Source organism: Pimephales promelas, chromosome 5, assembly GCF_988280905.1.
Source record: "Pimephales promelas chromosome 5, fPimPro1.hap1.1, whole genome shotgun sequence".
NCBI classification, from domain to species: domain Eukaryota; kingdom Metazoa; phylum Chordata; class Actinopteri; order Cypriniformes; family Leuciscidae; genus Pimephales; species Pimephales promelas.
This window is the reverse complement of record NC_142773.1, coordinates 31,759,299-31,786,066: the sequence shown is the minus strand read 5'-3', so window position 1 is coordinate 31,786,066 and position 26,768 is coordinate 31,759,299. Positions and strand designations below refer to the sequence as shown.

General features: G+C 36.8%; 1 protein-coding gene across 3 annotated transcripts; it reads right to left on the bottom strand.

The window, feature by feature from the left end:
* Nucleotides 1–43: 43 nt before the first annotated feature.
* On the bottom strand, nt 44–26,719 carry crtc1a (CREB regulated transcription coactivator 1a). 3 transcript variants are annotated; one of them, XM_039677633.2, is made up of 14 exons: nt 26,535–26,719; nt 24,344–24,460; nt 19,114–19,251; nt 18,924–18,985; nt 17,205–17,293; nt 16,977–17,062; nt 16,847–16,890; nt 16,361–16,572; nt 15,405–15,538; nt 15,121–15,297; nt 13,344–13,448; nt 10,572–10,658; nt 8,850–9,030; nt 44–6,759 (listed from the first exon to the last, which is right to left on the bottom strand). In XM_039677633.2, the coding sequence occupies exons 1-14, from the start codon at nt 26,658–26,660 to the stop codon at nt 6,608–6,610; spliced, it is 1,710 nt and encodes a 569-aa protein (XP_039533567.2). In that variant the 5' UTR covers nt 26,661–26,719; the 3' UTR covers nt 44–6,607. The 3 variants fall into 3 exon arrangements, with proteins under 3 accessions (XP_039533567.2, XP_039533568.2, XP_039533569.2); XM_039677634.2 differs by having other exon boundaries at nt 16,977–17,041; nt 26,535–26,718; XM_039677635.2 differs by lacking the exon at nt 13,344–13,448 and having other exon boundaries at nt 26,535–26,718.
* Nucleotides 26,720–26,768: the final 49 nt, after the last annotated feature.

Genomic DNA, 26,768 nt, shown 5'->3' with positions numbered 1-26,768 from the left:
AGCTATGTTCCTGAAAGCTAGTTTTGCATATTTAGTGAGTATAGTTATGTCTCGTTGCAAAAAAAAAAACCAAAAAAAAAACTAGATTAACGTCTGAACTTTGCAGTCAAATGTATGTGCAACATCTGAATGATCATACACTGAAAAAATAGAAATTAGCTGCCTTTGTATAGATATGAACCACCGAAACAGTTCACATTCATTAAATGCACATACTGTAAGAGTATTTTAAAAGTTTTCTTGTGTATACGTTTCAGTTCCACTGGGTTGCATTATCATGTTGTCTCTTTAACACTAACAAATGTTTTTTTGCACATAAAGAAAGATACAAAACCACTTTGTCAAAAATGATATTTCCAGTTGCAAAAGTTTTAGTAATGCACTAGCGAAGAGTTTAGACATACTTAGAGCTTGATAACTGCAAAAAAGCAGGACATCACATCAAGACTTTCGGGTATTTTAATACTCCGTACCATGCAGCAAAAGTTCACCCAATATAAAGGCTGAAGACACACAGTCTCACGTAAATGATTGGCCCTGGGAGAGATTAAACATCAAGGTACATATCTGCTTGATTTTTAAATACGGTTGTCCTAAAGTACATTTTAACCATTGGTCAACAAAGACAGAGCCTAGCCAGTCAGGACAACTGACAATTACTCAAGAACATCTTCATATTGAAGACAAAACAGTAGCAGACCATGCCCGAAGCATGATTTTAATTTTAAAAGGTACAAACAACAAACTTTGGCTTTTTTTTTTTCAATGGCTTGTCAATTATAGAGAAAGAATGCAAGTAAAATATACACTCACCTAAAGGATTATTAGGAACACCTATTCAGTTTCTCATTAGTGGTGTGGTCCAGGACAAGACAATCTCCTGAACTCCAAACTGAATGTCAGAATGGGAAATAATTTTGAGCGTGGCATGGTTGTTGGTGACAGACAGGCAGTCCTGTAGGCGAAAATGCCTTGTTGATGCTAGAGGTCAGAGGAGAATGGGAGAATTGACTGAAATAACCACTCGTTACAACCGAGGTATGCAGCAAAGCATTTGTGAAGCCACAACACGCACAACCTTGAGGCGGATGGGCTACAACAGCAGAAGACCCCACCGGGTACCACTCATCACCACTACAAATAGGAAAAAGAGGCTACAATTTGCAATAGCTCACCAAAATACCTTGTTACCACTGTGCAGGCTGCTGCTGGTGGTGTAATGGTGTGGGGGATGTTTTCTTGGCACACTTTAGGCCCCTTAGTGCCAATTCATTTAAATGCCATGGCCTACCTGATCATTGTTTCTGATCATGTCCATCCCTTTATGGCCACCATGTCCCCATCCTCTGATGGCTACTTCCAGCAGGATAATGCACCATGTCACAAAGCTCGAATCATTTCAAATTGGTTTCTTGAACATGACAATGAGTTCACTGTACTAAAATGGCCCCCACAGTCACCAGACCTCAACCCAATAGAGCATCTTTGGGATGTGGTGGGACGGGAGCTTCGTGCCCTGGATGAGCATCCCACAACTGCAAGATGCTATCCTATCAATATGGGCCAACATTTCTGCAGAATGCTTTCAGCACCTTGTGAATCAATGCCACGTAGAATTAAGGCAGTTCTGAAGGCGAAAGGGGGTCAAATACAGTATTAGTATGGTGTTCCTAATAATCCTTTAGGTGAGTGTACAAGCAAACCTTTTGCACAATTAATTTTTTTGGCCCTATGAACAGGGCGCTTTGACAAATGACTGATATGATATCAAATTTCCTAGAATTAATAATAAAAATTAGACCTTAACTTAAAAAAAAAGTTGCGAAACATTTTTGACTAGATTAAAAACGGCTACGAATCTATTGGCACCCTCATAAAAAGCATTTGCACAATTAAAAGGTACCCTGTCATTGTTTGGGACAAACAGAAACTCTATTTTATATAAAAAGTGTATTAACTGGAGCAAATTATGGGAAATCCTTCCTTGGCATATTTTGGTTTCTTCCAAGATATGTTAAACAGGATACCTTCCGATTTCAGATTACTTTGCTTATTATTCATAAGTTAACAAGATGCTCACTGCTTAGAAAACGATTGCAGTTTTCAAATGTGTACTATGAAGCCCAGCACATGACATGCGGGGTAAAAAATGTATATAATGGCCACAAATTAACAATTCATTCCCACGACTTACTAACACGTTAGCACGTTTTACTAATTTGTTTCCTCGTTTTAGTTCAATCATAAGGAGGGAACAAATTAGTTCCACATGACAATGATTTCCTTTAACTAATTTTAATTAAAGGGTTAGTCCTTCCCATTGACAGCGACACAACTACCACATTCAAGGTTCAGAATAGTATTATTAGACATAAAATTAATCCATGTGACTCCAGTGCTTTGTTTGCACCAATATATATATATATATATATATATATATATATATATATTTTTTTTTTTTTTTTTTTTTTAACTACACCAGCTCTCAAGTCAACACAACACACATGCCTCATGATGCTCTCCCTACTGGGATACAGATCAATATTTTTGTAAATAAAGTGGTAAATTATGATTTTTGCACAAACAAAGCACTCGCGTTGCTTCATAAAATTGAGGTTAAACCACTGCAGTCACGTGGATTACTTTAAGGATGTCTTTCCTACCGTTTTGGACCTTGAATGTGGTAGTTTCGTAGCTGTCCATAGAGGGACAGAAAGCTCTCAGATTTCATTAAAAATATCTAAAGATTCGTGTTCTGAAGACGAACTAAAGTCTTACTAAAATGAGTTAACGGATTAGTATATCTGATGAATTCTTAATTTGTGGCCACAATACATTTTTGTCTGCATGTTACGTGCAGGGCTCCGTAATATCCTGTGAAACAGTTATCTTATGTTTTTGCGTAAGGAGGACTCTTGTGAAAATATTGTTTCATTCAAAGAAATCTGGCCTACAAATCAGATATTTGGAAATCTAGGAACTGAAGTGGATAAAGCAACCACAACAAAGAAATCACAGATCTACAACACACTGAAGCAAACAGACCTTGAGCATGTGAAGACAGCTTTTACAGTACTTAAACATCAATTCCCAATGCACACACATACAAAACACAAAATAAAATGATATCAGCCTGCACCAAATAGTTCTACTGCAAATACTACAAAACAAAGACATAAGAGAATATTATTTCACAAAGCTTCAACAATGTTCAGTGTATAGAGGCTGAAAAGCAAAACTGCGTTTACATTTGCAGCAGGGATTCTTTTATGATTTGGCTAGAAGTGTGAGCACACCTGATAATGAACACAGACCTGTGTATTTAAAACATGAGTTCGACGAAAGTGTGAAACCCCTGAACGGAGGGACAGTATAGAGTCCACTTCAAGCATTTTAAAATGTAAAAACATACAGTTCCATATAATTCATTTAGTTTATTTATATATATATATATATTTATTTATTTTTTATTTTTACAGACTCCTGATATTTTGCGCTCTACTCTTACATTTAAAATGTATAAGTGTAGCATTTATGTACATGAAGGCTGTGCATACATTAGATACTGAATAAGTACAATGACGAAGGACCTTTTTTTTCTGCATGCTCTCCTTTCTGGACCAGAAATGTTCTGGACTGGTTCAATGCATGGTAATGATACACTATGATCCACAGATGAAGCTTTATAAAAGGTAAACTGGTCTACGGTAAATTGACACAGAAAGGTAACCTTCCTTCATTTCTTAAATATCTGGGGAACTTTCATACTTTCCTAACACTACATAAAAAAGTGGTTTTCTTTTTGTTTTGTTTTTGTTGTTGTTTTTTTCACTGACCAAGTATAAAATCATAAATAGACAACAGATATTTTTATCCTTTTCAAAAATACTTGTCTTAGAATAGAAGGCAAAATCGGCCAAACAGTAGGGGGAAATAGACCCAGTGCACTTAACAGTCACTCAGAGGGTAGCGAGAAGACTGGGGGGGGGGGGAGATTGGGTATAGATTAAAGTGCCAAGTAAATGTAGGAAGTGTTCTCATGTAGTACGTTCACAAATGCAGAACACATAGATAGAGATGTAAAATAAAATATCAAAAAGATAAAAGTGCACAGCTTATCAATCACCAATACTTGTGATGGTCAGACATGCAAAATAAAATTAAAACCAGTCACAGCTCAATAGCTCTGAGCCTCTGTACAATGCAGCCTCTAGCAAATGAAATGGAGGGGCCACAACAATGCAGAGGGCAACTACCAGTATTAAACACATGGAAAAGTACACAAACATCACAGTAACAAAAATAATGCTAGTGTCAATCAATATGTTTGGTCCTACAAGTGTCAAAATACATTCTGGTTTAAGCAATGCTGTTCTTTTTGATGAGGCAATCAAATAAAGGACTATAGCAGTAACTGATTACCTGACACATCCTTCTCGTCAATTATTTTACATTTTGAACACACGAAGCATGATCCTCATGAAAACAGTTGTCAGAGACAAAGCACATGTAGGTCATGCTTTTTTATACAGGAAATTTACACAGTGCAATCAGATGCCTTACAAAAAGAATCCCTTACGGAGAATCCAAACGTTTTTCATGCATTAACGGCTTCTCTTTTTTTTCCCTTTTTGCTGACAACAACAGAAAAAAAAAATCCATGTAGCAAGTAAAATTCAGCTGCACGGACTCAGAACCCACAGATGCTGTAAAAGCTGTACGTCTGTTTGAGCTTTTCTTTAGTATTTTTGTGATCTAGTATGTCTGATTATGCTTTGCATAGATATTAATCCAAATCCGATTATCCCCTTGTACGTAGAAGTTTTACACGGATAACAACATTTCTTAAAATATTTTATAGTATAAAATATTTTACTATATATACTGTTTGTACTGTGTATACATACATATATATATATATATATATATATATACACACACACACACACAGTATATAAACTGTGGTATATATATATATATATATATATAAACTGGTATATATATATATATATATATACACACACACATATATATACACACGCACACACGGTATACAGTGTGTGTGTGTGTGTGTATGTATATATATATATATATATTCAGCATTCGAATAATTTAAACATTACGATGTTTTTTTTAATTTTGTAAACAAAATTCTCACACTTACAAAAATGGTTAGAGTATAAAAGTCTGAGGAAAATGAGATAAAGATGAATGTGACAGGATTAAAAAAGAGTAGTAAACCTCCCCTTTTGGGCATTTGATTTCACAAGGCTACCAGAAGACGAATGAGAACTTTCCGCCAGAACAACCTCATGAGATACAGCAACTTTTACAGTACCAGAAAACACCTTCAGCAACGGAGAACAAAACGGGAAAAAAAAACCTCCATCTTCAGTGTAAGGCAGAATCTGGTTATCACAGTGACTAGTTCTGATACATATATGCAAACGATCGCCATGATCACATGCTGTCTTCATGCGTCTTTTGGAGTAAACCGAAGGAACTTACAAGTAATGTTAAAGTTTTCAGCATCATTTTGACTATATCAGTTACCATGGCTGAGCTTGTAGGACATATTGTAACATTACATACTGTACATTGAATATGTAAAGTATGTTGATTTAAAACACCACCATTTCATCAAAGATTGAAAGTTCTGTCATCATCACCTCATGTCGTTTAAAACCTGTACGACTTTCTTTTTTTGTGGAACGGAATATATTCTGAATAAAGCCTGAGTGTGAGGTCTTTTTTTTCCAAATGTATTGTATTGGGCCTCATTGACTTTTTGCATGGACAAAAACAAATATATTTTCAAAATATATCGTCTATTTTGCACAGAAAAAGTCCTACTGAAATGGAAGAGCATGAGGGTGAGTCAACTATGACAGGATTTTCATTTTTTGGTGAACTATCCCTTTTAAACTGTATCAAATGTGTCCTCTGATATTAGGATTTCCAGTTAGACTTTTTTCAACTAGATTAATTTGATCATTTTGAGCCACATTAGCACGGTTTAAGCTGAAAATAGACATCTATAAAACATTACAATCATGTTCAGTCTGTACTGAAGTACATTTGTGTTCATGTCTAAAAGCCCTTAAAATGGGGAGGATTAACACTCCTTTTTAACCATTACTGCTCTTAAAAGCAAAAAACATAAATAATGCTTAAACAATGCTTTTGGTGGTATATATGCATGTATAAAAGTGCATAAAATAAATATTTTTAGTAAAAGAAAAAAAGGAAAGTAACAGGCATGTAGTGTGCATCAGGAGGAGATGGTAGGGGGCCTTCTACAGGAAATGAAATGGAAGAACGCATGATTGAACCACGAGGGATCATATGTAGTGTCACATTCTCTCACATAGAGCTAAAGGAATCCATGATTGCTGAGGTGTGAGTGTATTATCCTAAGAAATGATGGGCTGCTTGCTCAAAAGCTTTACCATTTTTCCCTAGCATGTGGTGGCAACATTCTCAGCAATCTCTTCCCAAAGGATGGGCTTTGAGAAACAGGGTCAAGTGTCCCACAGACATGCTGCTTCTCTCCTCTTAAATCACACCGATCTCAAAGAAGGACAAATGAACATCATATACCTAAAGATTACAGCCTGTCCATCCGGAAAGCGTCTTCTGTTGCGGGGTCGGCTAGAACCATGTCTGGATCATTGAGCATGTGCAGGCCGTCCAGTGTCAGAGGATCGATTTTCAGCTCATCCAGAGGGAACTGGGAATCTGCGTCAAAGCTCATGTCACCTGTTAGGGAGTTGGACAACTCTTTGGATAGGCTTGGAGGAGAATTTATCTAAAAGATGCTTAATATAATAGCTTAAATTTTTAGAGCAGGGGTCTCCAACACACTACCAGTAGTCCGTGGCCTAATTCGAGGTAGTTAACCAAGACGTACGATTCATCCAATCAGAGTCAGCTAAAATTGAAAGGTGTCCCACCCCCTCCAATGCAAATCAAGTATTTATTTGACACATCGGCGGTGAGGTTATTTTTTTATTTATTTAACATGCAGATGCAATTACAACATAACAGAATAACAACCAACAATAGAAAAAAAAAAAAATACCGGGACGGTGAAGTTTCAATCAAGCGTGTCATCACGCTTACACGGCTGCAAGGCAGTATTAGCTACAAAACTTGGTTTGTATCAGGATGAGTAAAGACAGCATTCAAGCAAAAAAGTAAAAAAATATTTAAACATATGATTTTCATGAGGAATGGGACTTTTTTTTTTTTTACAAATGTTGGCGAAATATATTTGTGCCTAATTTGCGGCGCAAGTGTAACAAACAAAGGGCAGTGAGAGCTGTGTGTGTAAACCTCACACCCCTAATCACAAGAGGCGTTCTAGTAACTGACGCTAGAGACTGTGGTCTTTAGCCTCCTTGTTAGAGCGCCCGGGTCCGAGTCCCGCTCAGAGCGGGGAGTTCAAACTGAAGGGGCTACACTAGCAACAATAAAGGTTTTTTATACAGTAACTGGAGCCTCTTGGCTTTCGTATTTGATTAACATTATCTGAAAAACTTGCAGTAAAAACACTGCAGGTTTTGTGTGAAAACATGACAGAATGCTGAGAGGAATTATATGAAAGAATGTATGAATCATATGAATGTATCTCTAAGGGGGAACCAAATGTCTTCAGAAAAGTTTCGATAGCATTTGCTATTCATCTTCCCTTTGTATAATGCCTAATAAAGTAGTGTTTATAAGGGCAGCTGCTTTGTTTACAGAGGTTACCAGGGATACAGCTCGATTTCTGCTTTTCGATAAGTGGCACCTACTGTCAGAAAGTGGACTTACATTTTCATTCAGCCTGTCTGACATTTTTTTTTCAGACCAATGTGAAAATCGGAGAGTTTCTTTTTACATTTTAACTGGTAGATGGAAATTAAGCTAATGTGCGTTCTCAAAATCTCAACAGTTCAGATAATAACACAGCCTATGGTTGAATTGTTTGTTTATGAATTGTTTATAGAGCAGATAGATGCCTATAATTTATCATTTTGACCTTTTCATTAAAATGATTTAAAGGCTGAAATGTGAGGTTTATCATTTTCTAAAAAAATTGTAACATGTTATGTTGTAAGGCACTCGTATGTTATACGTTTTTATTTGAATGTTTATTTAACGAAAAAGTGTATAGTGCCGTTAATTTTATGTGTTAGTCGGTTTTGGACATAAAACTTAAAAAAATATATATATATATAATATAAAAATTACATTTATCATACCAGTACTTTTTAAATGTTTCCAGCACATTTAAAGGGATCCTTCAGGATTTACCGACCTCGCGTGGTTCTCCCACGGCCCTCAGCCTCGTCCTGCTCACCACAGTAAACATAATGAACGCAGACAGAATGTAAAAGCCGAATCACGGACATTTTGGGCGATCTCGAAACACGATCTTGAAGTATCCCTTTAACAATACCGTGATAACGGTGATCATTTTGGTCACTACGATTGTGATATGGATTATTTCATACCATTTTTTTCTCCAGATATGAAGCACTATAAAAACCAACTATAGTTATGTATAGACGACTACAGTGTAATATGAAAAATACTTTGTTCCATAAAGAACAGCATTCTCTGTTTCTGTTATTTTTCTGACTTCAGGTGTGTATCAGTTTGGGTTGTTGATAATTTGAGAGTTATGATACATTTAAAAGATTTAAGTACTGTATAACACGAGTAGCTCTCAGCCACTTTCATTTTTAAAAAGTAGCTCTCAAATGAAATAAAGTTGGATACCCCTGTTTTAGAGGGACCTCTGTGATGCTAGACTAAGACTTTATGCAATATTATGCAATCTCTAACAGGTGCAGGTGCAATACCTGTGAGAATGATGTTGGGGATGTTCCCATGGCTGCTGTAGCTTAGCTGCTGCATGTCCTGCAGGTTGCCGTGGCACCCAGTGAGGTTGAGCATCGCAGCTTGAGAGTAGTTTAGAGTGGATCCCTCACTGTACAGACTGTTTGAGCTGATGGAATTCTCAATCATGTTGAACTGCTCCAGCTAAAGAATCAAAACAAATTCAATTGCTATAAAGTGAAGGTTAAAGGAGACAATCAAAGGAAAGAAACATACAGTTCTTCTGTTAAAGAAACACACCTACTTTTTGGGACTTTAGCTTTTACACCGTGTCCCCTAGAGTTAAAAAAGTCCATACATAGCATTTTCATCTTTGTGTATGCTGTAACTCTGCCTGACAGTTAGCCATCTGTCTCCATGCTTACATTGATTATACCAAATTATGTTAGGGGTGGGCCACAATACCTACCTACACACTAGATTGGTATAAATGTGAAAAACGTACTCGGTTACTAACATAACCTCAGTTCCCTGCTGCAGCAACTGCACACCCAATGGCGCGGGCGGCTCCAACGTGTGCATCTCCAACGTGTGTGCCAGTGAGCTATCATTACATCATACATGTCAGAGACCGCCACAAAGGGCGTGGCTATAGCCCATAAAAGGCCATGCCCAGAAGAATTCAGTTTTTCTTATGAGCGATGTTCAAAATCAGGGTGCAAAGTTTGCCAATATGATTTGTACAATAATAAATATGTATTACAGGCCCCTAGTCATAATTCTAGAAATAAATTCATTTAAAAGTAACATCTTTTGATACATATTTTTGATGGTTCAAATGTACACTCTACATGTTTGACCATTGTAAAAACTATAATTTACTATATGTGACTAATGTGCCCTACCATAACCATTCATATCTATGCAACCGATAAATAAATGACTAAAGCACAAAAACAGGAGAACAATTTTCTTCATTGACCCAATTACTTAGTTTTCATCTCAAAATGCACCGGATTTACAGTATGCATTTAGATTTAAAATATACAAAACTTTCTTACAGGGGAGGCATGCCCGCAGAGTCTGAACATGATGCAGATTCAAACAAAATATTAAGCAGGTCTGATTCAAATCTATGTCCCGGTACATCTCTTTTGTGCCACTAATAAAGAATAGCTCACAGGTAACCCTACACTTGTCATCCTAACCTAAAGCTTTCAGCTGCCCTCTAGTGGCCCATATATGTAAAGAGCAAGGTAAAAATTGTTCCTGGACAGGGTACAGTAGTTCTTCACATATTTCTTATATTTCAGATTTTCTCCATTTCTACTCTCCTGAGAGAATGCTTAGATCCTCCACTCATCTATTATTGATGTTCCAAAATCTTTAAATCATCTCTAAAAACATTATTTTTCTCAAGCTTATCCTTAATCCGATAACACTTTTAGTTTTAATTGCTTTATTTGCTTGATGATGTTTTGTATTAAATTATTATTTTCTGATGTTCTTCTTCTGATGTATTTTATTAGTGTTTAAATGTTTTTGTATGATGATATTTTGTCTGTTGTGCAGCACTTTGGTTGTTTTAAGGTGTTATATAAATAAATTAGACATTGACAGTGACATATATAGATGAACAGATAGAACTGTGGTAATACCGTCTGCATGCGTCTTAAAACATTCCAAATGGGCTGAAGCAGCTAAAGTACAATTCAACAGATTTATACTGGACATAGTGGCCTCACCTGCTGAGACAAAGCGCTGGTCTGCCGAGGAGACAGCTGCTGGTCGTAAAAGGCATCACCAAAGACACTTCCGAGAATGGACGAGTGCTAGAAAGAGAACATATTATTAAATCACCATCCATGAAAAGGCTAATACAGATCAATGACTATTACAAAGGTCTTAAAATAATATTCTCAGCCCATGACAGGATCAAAATCAATAAAAAAAAATTGACATTCTGCATCAATTCATGATGCAAGAAAACAGACAACATCAATTCTGTATCAACATGTTACTTTGACGAAGACATTTTGGCTAATTTCAAACACAAAAACATGTTGCACTGTATGGAAATTTAACACCTTGTTAAAGCAACAGATAAGCAAAAAGCTAAACCTAACCCAGTGGGAAAAAAATGAAGAAAAAAAATCCACACAATCACTACAGTCATATTCTCTAACCCAGTTTGTGATTATGGCATTTAGAGACAAAGGGAAGAAGCTGCACACCATTATTACCAAGTAAAAAGTACAAAATTGAAGAAAAAAAAAAAACATGCCACACTGTGGGACCCATCGGAGCAGTCAGTGGACTCTGGAGCAGTGTTTACTGCCAAAGGCAAAGTAACTAAAAGACTTATATAATTATGTGTAATAAATATGAACTAACGCAGAATTTTTAATCCTTTTCAGCCCCATTAGTGGATCAAGACAGAACAAATATACCCTGTTACTACATATTGTATAAAACTCAATGTTGCATTTTAGGTCTGGCTAGTAACAACATGCATATAGTACAATATTAATTAATATCAATTCAATTTCAGAGTCATTAAAATTAATCTTAAAGCTAGTGTAGCCAATTTCAGAGAGGTTAGTAGTATCAAGTTAGCTTTGAAAGCATAAGATCCCACCCTTCCTTTAGAGCCAAAGCCACACATGAACGAACACAGCAGATTCTGCAAATTAATACGAAACAGCATTAAATTACCTCATGTCTCAAAGCACATATTACAATAATAATGAATGTAAAAAACTTACAGAGCTTCACTTGTACCACCTGACTGCTACAGATTGATTTCCGTATTGACCGTGTTAACATATAAACACATAAATCATAGCTCAGTGTAGAATGTCACGGGCTGTCATCTCTTAATTACATGTGGTTACGACATGAATGAATGTACTTCATGAAACCGCTTTAAGCATAATGCTTCAACTCACATGCCAAAGAAATTTGCATTTTAGAAGCAAATTCCCAGCCCCTCGAATGGCACTATTATTGCAGAGAGCTGTTGAAGCGAGAAAACGCCCCAGGTTCTGAAACAAATGCTCTAAACGCTCCAAACGGCCTATGTGGAGCGATCGCCGCTGCTCGCCACCAGTATTCTGGAGGGTTTGATTATTTAAAAAAACACACACACAAAAAAAACAACTGGTAAATGGACTGCATTTATATAGCGCCTTCATAGACCTAATGGCCACCAAAGCGCTTTACATTTGCCTCACATTCACACACTCATTCATACACCGACGGCGGTGTCAGCCATGCAAGGCGCCAGCCAGCTCGTCGGGAGCAGCTGGGGTTAGGTGTCTTGCTCATGGACACCTCGACACTTGGTCAGGTGGAACCGAGGATTGAACCACCAACCTTTCGGTTTGTAGACAACCCACATGAACCACTGAGCCACTGCCGCCCCAAAACGCGTATTGACAGAGAAGGGGATAATAATTTTTGTTATTAATTTTTTTTTTAATAAAATATTGTTAAAACTCCTGAAACGAATAGTGCAATGTTGGTATATTTGTTTTTAAAAATTGGATCTTCTCAGGTCCATTCGGTAAAAGCACATTTACAACTATCAAGACCCATCCCGTGTCCAGGGCACTTATCAAAGTTTTGGACCTGATCCGGCTCGGGTCTCACCCTGGGTTTTCAGGGTTTTTCAAGAAATGTTGGTCCTGAGACTTCCACAGAAGATATATGTGCATTTTTTTTTTTTATATTTAGAACATTTCTTTTATTGATTGCTATCAGGATGTGAAAAGAGTTTCAACCAGTATCACAAAAAGTGTTTATGAAAAACATTGCCTACCCTCGCTTTAATGTAATATTGTATTTTTTTAAACACGTTTTTTTTTTTTTTTTACAAAAACAAGGAGAGATTTGCACTCTATTAAAAAAAGTATTTTCTAAAATAAGGCTTTAGGCTGAAACAGTGTTTTTTTAATTCACTTGCTCCAAAATAAAAGATTCTTAGAAAATACATTTTTTAGAGCGAGGCCTTCTTCTTAGATTTTTGGCTGATTGCTCGTAGAGATGCAAAAAATGAATTATAAAATATCTAGTGGTACCATATACGGGGGGTTAAAGACCCCTGAATTACCAAGTAAGATATAAAGAACTATCCAAAAGTACAATTTCTCAAAATCTGCAAGTCATTCTTTCAAAGCATTAACATTTCATTTAAAAAGACATTTTAAAGGACAAAAATCTTGTGTTAAACTGACACAACCAGCAGTTATGCTCAAAATGCACAATATCAACATGATCCGGTAAAACGATATGCAACAGCAATGGCACTTTCAATGAAACTGGCCTATATCGCTACTCAGCATGATACACAGAACGACTAAGTGGTGCTCAGACACACAGCGAAGCAGCCAGGATCAGAGAGACTGGGAGACACGACTGGACTAGGACACACAGACGGGCTAAAGGGACAGGCTCCAGATCAGCTCCAAACAAAACAAACTACAGGGTGGAAGCAGCGGCTGCTGGGTTCGCCTTACTTGAGGCGAGCCCCCCGGTGAGAAGCCTTGATTGGAGACCGGAGAGGTCGGAGACTGATTGGCCGAAGACCCCACCCTACAGCGGTACTGCTGGAGGGAAGCAGCCTATGTGGAACAACACCAAGTTAGACCAACGGAGCCCCTATAGGGGACCTCTGAGACTTTGGCCTGTGGCTCCCAATTTAGTCAGGAAATAATTCACTACAATGTCTCTGATTATTTGGCCATTTAAACGGTTCAGTCTTTACTTGATAGTACCAGTACTGTCAAGACTGATGATGATATGTTTAAAACAGAATAAGCTGAGAACTTAAAGGACAACTCCGGCGCAAAATGAACCTTTGGTCTAATTACACATTGCTACCTAGTCAACCGTTATCTGAGTTTTGTTTTCATGATTGCCGAATGTAAATAGTTTTATCTCTAAAAACAGTTTAGCCTATAACGCTAGTATAATGCTAGTATATAGGGCATAGAGTAATGACAAATAAAAATCGCTTGTTATTACCACTAACAAGGCTCAAAATAGCCCCACACCAAAACGACAGCATAATAAGGGTCCCTACATTCAAACCGAAGCGTTGAGAACTTTGTCAGTGTCCACACAGTTTAATAAGAAGATATTTTATACACACAGTAAATTTCGCGAATACAGGAAGAAGCCATCTTTGAAAAATAGTCTCTACCAGTCGATCTACGAACGCCGATCCAAGTGCGCTGAACTGTGCAGAATCTCATATGATCCGTTGTTTCCAGAAGAAACACAAACACAAACCGTTTACTTGTCTTCAATATGTACACGGAGCCTACTGTTCGCGCTCACCTTATCACCTTATTCACATCTCACCAGCGCACTTGGATCGGCGTTCGTAGATCGACTGGTAGAGACTATTTTTCCAAGATGGCTTCTTCCTGAATTCGCGAAATTTACTGTGTGTATAAAACATCTGCTTATTAAACTGTATGGACACTGACAAAGTTCTCAATGCTTCGGTTTGAATGTAGGGACTCTTTTTATGCTGTCGTGTTACTGTGGGGCTATTTTGAGCCTTTTTAGTGGTAATAACAAGCGATTTTTATTTGTCATTACTCTATGCCCATATACTAGCATTATACTAGCGTTATAGGCTAAACTGTTTTTAGAGATAAAACTATTTACATTCGGCAATCATGAAAACAAATCTCAGATACGGTTGACTAGGTAACAATGTGTAATTAGACTAAAGGTTCATTTTGCGCCGGAGTTGTCCTTTAAATGAGAAAGAAAGAACACTTGTTGAAATTTGTTTACACTACCAGTCAAAAATATGGACATCTATAATTTGATTATGTTTTACATAATTTAAAAAAAAAAAAACATCTAAAGGCTTATCCCTAAATTCTTAAAGCTTCAAAAACCCACTTCTGAATGGTAGGGTGATTGTCTTTTTTATGCTATTCATCTTTTTATTTTTAAATGGATAAAGATTGACCAGAAAGGAATAGAAGTCATATATTTTTTTGTAAAATTGTGAAAATTAACAGGTTGTGCAGAGGGAAAGAGAGGTGATTTAAAAGAATCGAATATATATATATACTCTCTATTATTACTGGGGTTTTTTTTTTTTTACATTTGTGTATAATGGTTAGGTATGCCAAACATTTGACTGGTACTGTATCCATGATTATTTTGAATGTAATTTAGTGCCCTTTATGTTCTTATCGACTGACCGTACACACCCAATATCTAGAAATGCACTGCAGCTCCATGAAGGTAAGTGCTGAGATGTGATCTTACCGTGTTAATATCCATGCCCACAGAGGTTTGCGTCTGGCTTCCTGAGACAGGTGGCAGCTGGGTGTTCTGCTGGAGATGAGGAAGTCCACCAGTAGTCTGCGTCTGTGAGGACGGCTGACTGAAGAAAGCATACTGAGCCAACTGCTGTTCAAGCGTCATGGCATCTATCGCCACCTCCTATTTACCATAGGTCCAGATTGAGACAGTCTATTAGCATCTGATCAAGTAATGTTCCTCCTGTAATCAGTCCTTCTCAGCAGCTGGAGGTATGAGAGCAGTGTTACCTGTGCTGATAGAGAGAGCGTAGGAGAGAGGGTGGGTGACAGCTGCTGAAGATGCTGCTGGGAGTCTGTGTTAAGGATCAGAGGAACTACATTCTCATGCCGGCGCTGAAAGCTCACTGTCGCCGTGGACTGGGCTGAGAAAACATGTCACACATCAAATGATGAATTAATAGTATCCAAATAATTTCCAATACAAGTTAGATAATCCATTTATGTAGGGTATCACTAAATTGGAATTATTAATCACTTGCAGACAACGTTTTCAGTTTTACCCAGAGTGAGACAAAGGGGCATTGATAGATATTATTTAATCCAATATAATGTTCAAAAAGTCTCAAGGTTAGTCCTCGTAATTATCATTATAACAGTAACAGCACAGGACATCTTTACACACAGAGCGCATATCCTAATTAATATCCTATTTTATCAAATAGAAATTGTGAGTAAAAACATTTGGTAACACTTTACTTTTAGCCTTAATGTATAAGGTATTCATAGTGTAAGATTTATTGCATTATATAAAACATGTTATAATATTTGCAGATTCCTTGTCACATCTGAAATTGGTCGTTTGTCATTTGTTTTAATGCGTTATACTTTAATAAGGTGTGTTCAATGAATAGATAAGGATTATAATGTATTAGAACTGTAATACAATGCATTATTATAAAGCATAATTAATGCATTAAAAATAGTTTTATGATGTATTATATACAAAGGCTTTTTTTTAAATCCTTACCCAGTAAATTATAATTGCGTGGTAAAAATAGTAAATTCGTTTGTTTAAAATGAGTGGGATCCCTGAAAACATTCAGCTATTCAAATTTCTGGAACTTTTTTCTTTTCAGCTCTGTAATTACAGCAGATGTACCATTAGCCTAAATGGTGGGGACCTCCGGATACCTCCGGTCAATGGGGAGAACCACTGTCCTAATGCGTACACTTGTCAGAATCACCTTGGCTGGCAGACGTGAGGCCCATGTGAGTGTTGGACAGGTTGCCAGTGCTGTTGGAGGCACTGAGAGAGGATGAGGAGTCATCAGGGTCCAGAGGTGTGGGGAGAGGAGGGGGAATCTGGATGTTGGTCAGGTCTGGCAGAGACCCGCCCGTGTTGTGTGCCACTGGGATTAGAGATGAAGTCATTTCCTGGTCTGGAGACGGAAATATGCTGGGGAAATGACACGAGGGACATTAAAACGAACAGGGATAAATAGATACGTCAACAGAAAAAGCCCATTGTACTGATTATATGATATGTTAAAATAAGGCTGCTATAAAGGAGTAGGTCATTCTAGATAGCTCTTGGGTTGAATAATAAATGGAAAATTGTTTGCTCAAATTAACCTTTGACTCTCCAAATTGAATGGTCCTTCAATATTCACCTATACTCTACTTCAAACTTTATCAGCTTCAAAAAGAAAATCCACTGAAACCACACTTACTTGATTCCAGGTATTTTGTTTGACTTGTGCCTTGGTGAAGTATTCTATGAAGAATAAAAAAAACGACAAATAATTAATTGATAAAAGATCATATGAAAACCATAGTAAATAAATCTATTTTAAAATATACCTTTTTGTGATCCCATGACAGTTTTTGACATTCTTTGTCCATGTCACTTTCAGCTTCCCCTGTTCCTGGCATAGTGAGAAGAAAAACTAGTACATAGAGAGGGATGAAATCATACGCTGAAACAAGTGTGGTGAAAATTCTACAGGATACAGTTCACAGCAACCTTTAACCTGGCATTAGATCATTGATGAGAGCATTTAATAAGATCATAAAATAAAAAATAAAAACCTTGTTTCGGCTGAAAATCTTGAGACCCTCCTGCAAATGCATCTTGTGGGTTCAAAGTGCTCTGGTGCAGGGCAGAGTCTGAGTTGGTCCTACAGAACAAAGAAATTCAAGAATCATGTGATGAATGATGTAAAAGTCTCCTCTAACTAAAATTACATGATTATACTGTACCACAACATGCTGATTCAAATGCACAATAGTGGTAGGAAGGTATAAACAAACATTTGATAAATACTGACATTAAATAAGCAAACTACCTTTTAGCAAGATATCTTAACTGTAAAAAATAAAAAGAAACTAAAATCATACAGAGCATATTGTGGATACTCTTTCATTTTAAGATTCTATTAAGGATGAGTCATATTTTTATTGCAATCAAAAGGGCCATATTCATGGTAAAAATCAGAAAACAATACAGAATTTACAATTAATAATGTAATTATTTTTTGTTTTGCCAATATGTAATTGACTGTTTTTATTTAATTGAGGTCATTTTAATTACCTCATCTGTCAACATAATGTCGGTAAATAACTGAACTTGTGCACTCAAATCCACATCTCTATGATCAGATGCTTTCTTATCTGCCACTTACTCATGCACAGGCTTGTATTATAAATGTTTAAAAACTCGGTTCTCTTTTTTTATTTTATATTGCCTGTGCATACATTCGCTGGCTTCCGTTGCAGGTCACACTGGGACGTAACCGGAAGACAACACAATGCCGAATAAAGTCGTAGTTTTTGTTATTTTTGGACCAAAATGTATTTTCAATGCTTCAAAACATTCTAACTAACCCACTGATGTCACATGGACTACTTTGATGATGTCTTTATTTCCTTTCTGGACAATGACAGTATATTGTACATATATTTTCAATGTAGGGACAGAAAACTCTCGGACTAAATCTAAAATATCTTAAACTGTGTTCTGAAGATGAACGGAGGTCTTACAGGCTTGGGACGACATGAGGGTGAGTCATTAAAGACATCATTTTCATTTTTGGGTGAACTAACCCTTTAAGACATACATGTAGAATAATGATGACACCTATTGAATCGTAGGGTATGATGCAAGTTAGTATAGAAAAATAAAAGGTCATCAGCATGCGCTAGTGCTAAACAAATAGAGCAAGATTGGCGAGAAGTAGTTTTAAAAAACACGTGAAATTGCTAAGAGCACCTTTCATGTGCCATTTTTATTGGCTAGTCAGTAGACGTAGGTCGTAGCAGCAAACAAATTGTGAGATGATCATGCTAAATTTCGGACACTGTCAGAAAATTTGTAGAACAGCGGCCGTTTTTGAATCTCTCTCACTGTACTACACAGGACCACCGTTTAGTAGCCACGGCCACAGAAATCGCCACGATTGGTCATCTTTCATCAGACAGACCAAAATCCTACAATGTGTACCAGGCATTACATGTGCACAAGTGCGAGCACGCCCATTAATTTGATGGCTGCAGTTCACTTAATGGCCACCGGTGTCACTAAAAACAAGGGTTTCTGAATTCTAGACTACATACAGCCCCTTTAAACAACTTAAAAATTACAATGTTACAATAACAACTATATAAACTATATCAGGGTTTATTATTTGAGCCATCAAAGAGCGAGGAAGAATAATTATTGACATGCAATTTTAACAGTTATCTAGCATATTAGGCCAGCATATACAGTATGTACAATCATTAGCAGACTGTGTGAGTATTAACTCTCACCTCCTCCAGCTGGTATCAGGTGGTGGTGACAGATACACAGAGGCATATGGACAGCTATCAATGTGAGATTCAGCATTAAGGACTTCATAATGCCAGTATTAAGTAGAAACAGAAACTTTTTGTTTTGGCACACAGAGCAAAGCAGTGCAATAATTGTGTCTGCATTTATGACTAGACGCATCAAGGATATTTGACGGCCATGTTTGTCCACAGAGAGGGGCCTGCGGTGTGGCGATGTGATGCGATTCCTGTCCCGATAGACCCTGTCCACCAACCCATGGTGACGAGTCGTTCTGCTTGTGTCTAATACTGAATTCTGAAAAGGAGTCTGATAAAAACCAACAAACATGAAGTAGTAGAGCTGCACGATTAATCGTTAAATGATCACAATTTTGATTCAAACACCCATGCAATAATTCCTAAATGACAATCATTTGGCAATGTCTATTAAAACTTAGTATAAGTATGATCACAGAGAACATTCAAATCAGAGAGAGAGAGAGAGAGCAGTTGTCATGTATAGGCAGGGCCTACAATTTTTTTTTTTGCCACAGCTGCCAATGGCCAGTGACTTTAAAATTGACCTGCCATAAATAATTTTTACCAAACATGAAACATAGATTAATTAGATAATTAATCCTTAAAGTTACAAAAGTTATTCAGTCAAGAGCAATGATTGATTGTTCTGTCTTTTGTTGTTTGACTAACATTAAAAAAGACAGACAGCAGCAGAAACATTAGAATGCTGTCACTTTATGAGCCAACACATGGGTCCAATATACCAGGGGTCTTGTCAACCACACAGTATCGTTATTTTTGTGTAATATAGAAATATTAAATGATCACAGAAGTACTGGGATAAAAGTTTATAGTTTGGATATAAGTGTCTACAGCAGCAATCAAAATAAAGTAAATCACATTTAGAAAGTAACTTGATGCTTCAAATAAAGACTAATTACATTGTTACACCAGTAGGTGGCAGTGGTGGAATCTCAGTACTTAAAGAGCATATTGCAGGTAAAAAAAAAATCGAAATTTTTAGATAACCTTGTATGAAAATACCATATGAAAAGTTAATGCAGGATTTAAAATGTTTTTAAACAACATAAGGACACTAATTTAGAAGATAAAGTGAGCGTTTCTTGGACTGCTAGTAAAAACGGCTTTTTTTTCAACATCGCGTCATTTGACGTCATATCAGGGAGCCGCAGCCTCGGCTCAGTGAGAGCAGGCTGGTGTTCAGTGAGAGCGCTCGTCAGTCAGTGTGCTATCGTTAGTTTTTGCATTTTAATTTATCATCGTCATGGTAAATTATTGTGTTTTTTGGAGATTGCAAAAACTCCAGCCTGTCAGGACTTCAAGATCGAGTCCACAAGTTTCCATTACAATAAAAGTGACGGTGCTATATAGCCTATCTTTCGTTCCTGGTGCGGGTTGAGCAGGTGAAGAGACGGGATTTCTCCTCTGCATCGGCTCGGGAAACGCGGTCGTGTGTAGCGTTCACTTCAGATCAAATGATTAGCATCCCGGCGATATGATGGAGTTCAACATCATGGTATGCCGAAGCAAGAATATTGATCGTCGTATACTACCAATGGCATCAAATAGTGTTATATAGGTAACTAGTCATGTCATGCCCTAAATAAAACTTGTAATTGAAAAACAAAATTGGTTGTTTAAATACTCAAACCTTTAATGTTCTGTTTATGTTATAACCAAGGTGAAAAATATGTATTAAAAATTTACCCGAGTATAGCCTATGCTTTTAGTATAGAAATATACTCAAGTAAAGTTTTTATACATTTAATAGTATATAAATCTACCCTAAACATACTAATGTCTGCTGGCCTGTTATAGAATCTGTACAGTATTGTGAGCACAGTGTATCGTTAGCGAACGTGTATACGCACGTCTCTCACCTAAAAGGCACCTGTCCTGTTCTCCACTGCTTCTCCTCACATCACAGGTCAATTTTTCTCTGACCATTCTGTCTGACATTATCCTGGCCTGTCCCTGATCTCTTTAGCATAGCAGGCTCATAACTTTATGGCTTGATCCGTCATACGAGTATTTCCTCAGCGTCCGAAATGTCATGCGATCCATTGTTTTCCTGTTGTGTGAATCGACCGCTCTCCCGCTCATTGCGTCACGCCCGCCACGCCCATTTTCAGACGCGGAAGTAAAATTTTCTCACAAAAACGACTGCAGAAGCTTCTGTGGCGTGTTTATACGTATATTTTAAAGAAAATCTAGTTCCTACATTGTTTTTCTATGCATTGACTCGTTGGGTCCTCTAACCTGCAATATGCCCTTTAAGTAAAAGTACAAATAAGCAGATAAATATTTACTTTAGTAAAAGTAGAGGTAACACAATGACGACCATACTTAAGTAAAAAGTACCTGATTTTAAATGTACTTTAAGTATTAAAAGTAAAAGTACTTGCATAACAATTGATTCTCTTAATGACTATTTTCTAATGATTAATAAAACATTTAATTCAACCTAATACTCCTATAATGATGTTCAATAATGATGGAAAAAAATGTTGTCACCATTTCTGAAACAAGCTTGCAATTAGGCAATATAAACCATGCTTATCCTTACTAACTTATATGTTAATAACTATGTTTGGCAGTAAGCACGATTAATTTATGGTGTAATTCTGAACCTCTTGGCTTGCCATTATCCTAACCAAACGTATATTACACACGGTGTTTTCTATGCACGTAAAAATTTTCACGTATAAATTGCACGATAAACACACTGCGTGCGAGACGCATTTAGTTGATATATCTATATGGCAACCAAACGTCACTGGTGAGACAAACGTGCAACGAACGGACGGTCAGATTATGTTTTGGCAGGGGAAAAACTGATCAGAAAATGTAACAGAATTTGTAGAAATGTAGTGGCGTAGAAAGTATAATAATTGCTGCAAAATGTAACGAAGTAAAAGTAAAAAGTATGCGCTATTTATTCTACTTAAGTAAAGTAAAGATACGTGAAAAATGTACTTAAGTAAAGTAACAAAGTATTTGTACTTCGTTACATTCCACCACTGGTAGGTGGTGACAAGCAACTGTTAAAAAAAGAATCATTGATGAGTCATTGAATCATTCTCTCAAGAGATTTGTTCAAAAACACAGATTAATCCAGTATTGAAATTATTCATTCATTCAAAAAAAAAGTTTAAATAATTTGTTAGTAATAGACTGCAGTAATTAACATTTTGTCAGGAGCTTTAGTAAATTACATGCAGCGCCGGCCCGAGCCTTTTGGGGGCCCTAAGCAGAATTTGATTTGGGGGCCCCTCCCACGACGCGGAGTCACCTGTGTTTGACGATTATTGACATAAATGTCACGCAAAAATGATACATTATAAATGAATACACTGAGGTTATGTATTAATAAAAAAATAGATGCCTACTTAAATAAAAAAGTTTGAAAACAGTCTTAAAACTGTCTCAAAACATAGGCTATACAATAAATTATTTGCTAAAATTATGACAAAACTGAGAAATTAGAAACGTAAGAGCAATGATACTTTGGCCTATCCTCCTGGGACCCAGGAATAGACTTTTGTCCACTGTAGTGGACATTATATTTTAGTGTATTTCTCTGACACCATGCATGGCACATTTTTTTTTCTGGATGTCCTGTAAAGAGCACATTCAGGGCAATACAGAGATACCAAATGTTTGGAGGTTTCACCATGAAAACAACTTCTCCTTGGTCTTTAAAAATGTCTAACATTAATTTAGTGATCAAATGTAGCACTCTTATTGAAATATGGTAATATATTGTAATTATAATTTAAATCTAACTACTTTTCAAATTGTATTTCATCAACCAACATCTCATGAAAATGTTATGGGGTTTCAAATGAAAAAAATGACTTTGCGTTACAGGGCATTGATTTCATTCATGTCCACTGTAGAGAACATCAGGACATAAATCATGTTTATCAGGCATTCTGGGAGACATAACAAGTGAATATGTAAATAAATTATACGTCAATATTCTTATGACATATTAGATATTATTATTAAAATGTTGCTTATTATTACGCCAATGCTTACACTTCTTTCCTCATTAAATGTTGCTCCAAGAACACATTAATGTGCAAATTAGATACAGTGTATAGATACTTTGCATTGAATGGGAATATTAATTTATGCCAATTTTACCCATATATTGCATAAAGTAAATTGGTGTATCAATTAATTCCATTATATCTTTCATAACATAGTTGATAATCATCTTTATACAAATTTTAGTTCAAAAAAATCCTGAAACCCCAAAATGTATTGGTGATTGGAAAAAAAATCCCATTGTTTTTGCCTACACATTGTATGTCATTTAATTTTAACAACTGAGTCCTGGTGTCCACTACAGAGGACAAAGTATTACATATGAATAAAATATAATTTTTCAAAAAGGTTTTTTTTTTTTTTTTTACCATTTGTTTATTATGCTCTAAACAATGTGATGACATGAAAAAAAACTAAATTAAAAAAAAAAACTTTCTGGGTCTCAGCTATTGTTGAAAACTAAAAATATTACTAGCCTATTTCTCAACTGTCTCAATACAGAGTAACTATCCTCAAAATCTTTATTATTGTTATTTTTATTATTGTAACAGACTTTGTTATATAGTACATGACATAATCAACACAGTCTGTTACTATAATACCGGTTATGATGTTCAGGCGCTCGTTGTATGTGTGTATGCAATGTATTTTTCCCCTCGGGGCTTGCCGTAGATGGGTCGTGCGCACTTGCTAGGCTACTGGAGTGTCGCGGGTGTTTGGAGATCTGATGTGTGGTATAATAAAGTGGAGAAGAGTTCAAACTGCTATGTTTATTATTTATTCAAACTGCTACCCTTACACCTTGAAGGATAAGTTCTCCTGCGGGCTATTTTCTCCAACTTAAACCGATACCGTGACTAGGCGCAGTTGCGCACGAATTGTCTATGCACGCGCGAGGTGTCTAGAAGATTATGCGTATGACTTCTTAAACGCTGGCAGACAGAGCAGCAGTTGTAACTTGTAGGCAGGTATATTGACCATTAAATCAGAATTTTGTTGTCTTGAACTATTCATTCAGTCATATTCATTCATTCATTGATTTATGTCACTTGTTTAAGTCATCTAAAAAAATAAAAATAAAAAATAACCTCGATTAGGGGGCCCCCTGGTGGCCAGGGGGCCCCAAGCAGCCGCTTAGTTCGCTTATGCCTCGGGCCGGCCCTGATTACATGTTATTTTGTTTAGTTAGTCTACTCAGAATTGTAGGAGAATCATGATCTGTAGTGAAACTTTATCAAGAATCATGAAGCTCTATCATGAAGATAACATTTCCGTACACAACTTGTATTCCATACATCTGTTTATAGTCAATATCACCTGCTCCTTACCTGAAAGGAAAGGTCAATGGTGGCGTTTCCAATCTGATTGACATTTGGCAAAGAGCCGCCATAGTACTGTCCTCGGTTCTGACCAAGCTGTAAATACTGGGTCTTCTGTAACTGTAACTGCAAGACAGAAAACAAACATCCAATCAATAAAACTGTGAGATGCTAATTAAAGTAAAACTGCCCTGCTGAAAACCATTCAAGATTTCCAGGAGTGATATTTCTTAATTGAAAACGAGGCTACTTCCAATTATAAGTAAGGACACAAAGAAGGAAACCTTGTAACAACAACCATAACTGGAGAATGTTCAGTACTGAGTTATGCAAGCTAGCAAATCCTCTCATTGCAAAAAAGTACGCTCCCTACTGGCAGTTTTAGATCAAATTTTAAAGTATAATTTCCATTATTTAAATCATTTAAAAAATGATGTATTCAAAACCTTCTATTACTCTCATAACATTGTTATCATGAATTTACTATGAATGCATTCATAGTACTTCTGAGCCTCATTAAATAGTCATATAAGCCTCATTAAATAGTCATTGCAGTAAATATACCTACTGTAAACACCTTTTAGTTCTTCTATGCCACCTCTGCAGTACAAAGATGAATTTTGTTGATACTAATTTAACTTGATTGATAACAACTTCTTACTGATTGTGTCTTATTATTGTAACTCAATTTTTAGATAGAAATGTTTGAATTTGACATAAAGGATGACACATTTAATAAGGTTAGAAAAAGTACCCCACTTACATTTAAAGGAGTCGAATATCGCCTCATGGGAAGGTTCATTTCTGTCATTAATCAGAAGGTGGGCCTGATAAGAAAAAACCCTGGGCCTGATAAGAAAATTTGGCCAATATATTAAAGCCGATAAATAATGGATTATTTCCATCAGCTGAGAAACTTCAGATGTGCACTGTTCGCCATGACAGTTTTGAATTGCTTGAAATATAAGTGTAATCACTTTTAAGAAAAAAGAAAAAAAGCGGAAAATACATTAGGAGCAACATGTCTGTCAAATCGGCTACATAAAATGAGAACTTGTCCAACAGCCCTTGGGACATGGCTTTTAGTCTCATGGCTGGTGAGACTTTTGTTTTTGTAATCAGGCTCTCAAAAATGTTATAACATTTTATTTAGATTTATCGCCTTTCAAATAATCGCCTTTGCACTCCGTTTATCTGATTTGTTCACGGGAGTTGTATGTTTGGGAGTGCGTGCTCAGCTCCCGATAGAAGGAGTAGGTCTAATATTAGGCAACGATATTGCTGGTGGTAAAGTGTTTCCTCAGCCCATTGTTGTGGACAAGCCAGAGGTGGTTGGGTTTTGTGAGCAGGTTGATAATAATTACTGGTTATCCGCCAAATATCGCTGCAACCCTACCTTAAATGCTCAAGCCAAATGGATTCTAATTAGCCATCAATATTTGTACAATATATTTATTGGATAGAAAAAGAGCTGCATTAATAAATCACACTGCTGTGGCATATGTATGTTACCATGCATATGACGCAGATTTTATAGAAGCACCTGAATTTAAATAGTACCAGTAACAAGAGCAACAAAAAACAAAAATGAAAAACTGTGAGCATAACTTTGAAATGAGTAGTATTTAGTCTTAATCTTGGGTGGGATGCTACCAAAGCCTGTGTGATCACAACCCTGTCATCAGTTTGCTGGAGTCCTTATTTTAGCATAAGTGCACTGCCCAATAATGCTGAACTGAGCTAATAGCCTACATTGTTGTTTATTGCTAAATTATTCATTGAGAGCATGTAAACATAAATGCAAACATTGAGATTTAGCCCTTCGATAATGAATGACATCTGAAATTAACATTTTGATTTAGAACTCTGGATATGGCTTTTATTAAGTTAAAGTCCAGCTATAATGGCGAGAGACTATAATGTGGCTGTCAAAACACATGCTCAAACCACTGCAGATGTGAGCATGGCAACTTTTATAAGGCCTCGTCGTGACCGTCTGTTATTATCAACCATCTCAACAGCGTCTATTGGAAGGGAATCCATTAATCAACGCTAGAGACAAACGCGCACTAGAGAGGGGCGTTTGTTATTGTTTACGTCCAGACAGGCGGGTTCCGTGCGTGTCGTATCAACATAATTTCTGCCCCGCACCTCGGACTGCAAACGAATGAGCCATAAGAAAAAAAACAGACACACTTACACGGGCCGCCCGAGTAATACTCAGGTCTTTCATCACCTCCTCGAACGCAGCTGTCTCTTCCGCTTGCTTCTGGTTGTGTAACGCGATCTTCTCGCTGAATTTTCGCGGATTATTCGAGGTCGCCATGTTTCTCTCCTCCTGAGCTCCGCTCTGGTTCAATGAGACGCTGCTGCGTGCGCGCGACCGTGCGCGTGGGCGTATGAACACGCACATCTGGAGCGCGCGGTTCTACTC

What these genes read in the sequence shown, in the direction of transcription:
- crtc1a (XM_039677633.2), bottom strand. Translation starts at nt 26,660, where the DNA reads ATGGCGACCTCGAATAATCCGCGAAAATTCAGCGAGAAGATCGCGTTA. An exon ending in TGTCATGGGATCACAAAAAG is followed by an intron (nt 16,891 to 16,976) that starts GTATATTTTAAA and finishes TATTCTTCATAG; the next exon opens with AATACTTCACCAAGGCACAA. An exon ending in CGCTCTCTCTATCAGCACAG is followed by an intron (nt 15,298 to 15,404) that starts GTAACACTGCTC and finishes TATGGTAAATAG; the next exon opens with GAGGTGGCGATAGATGCCAT.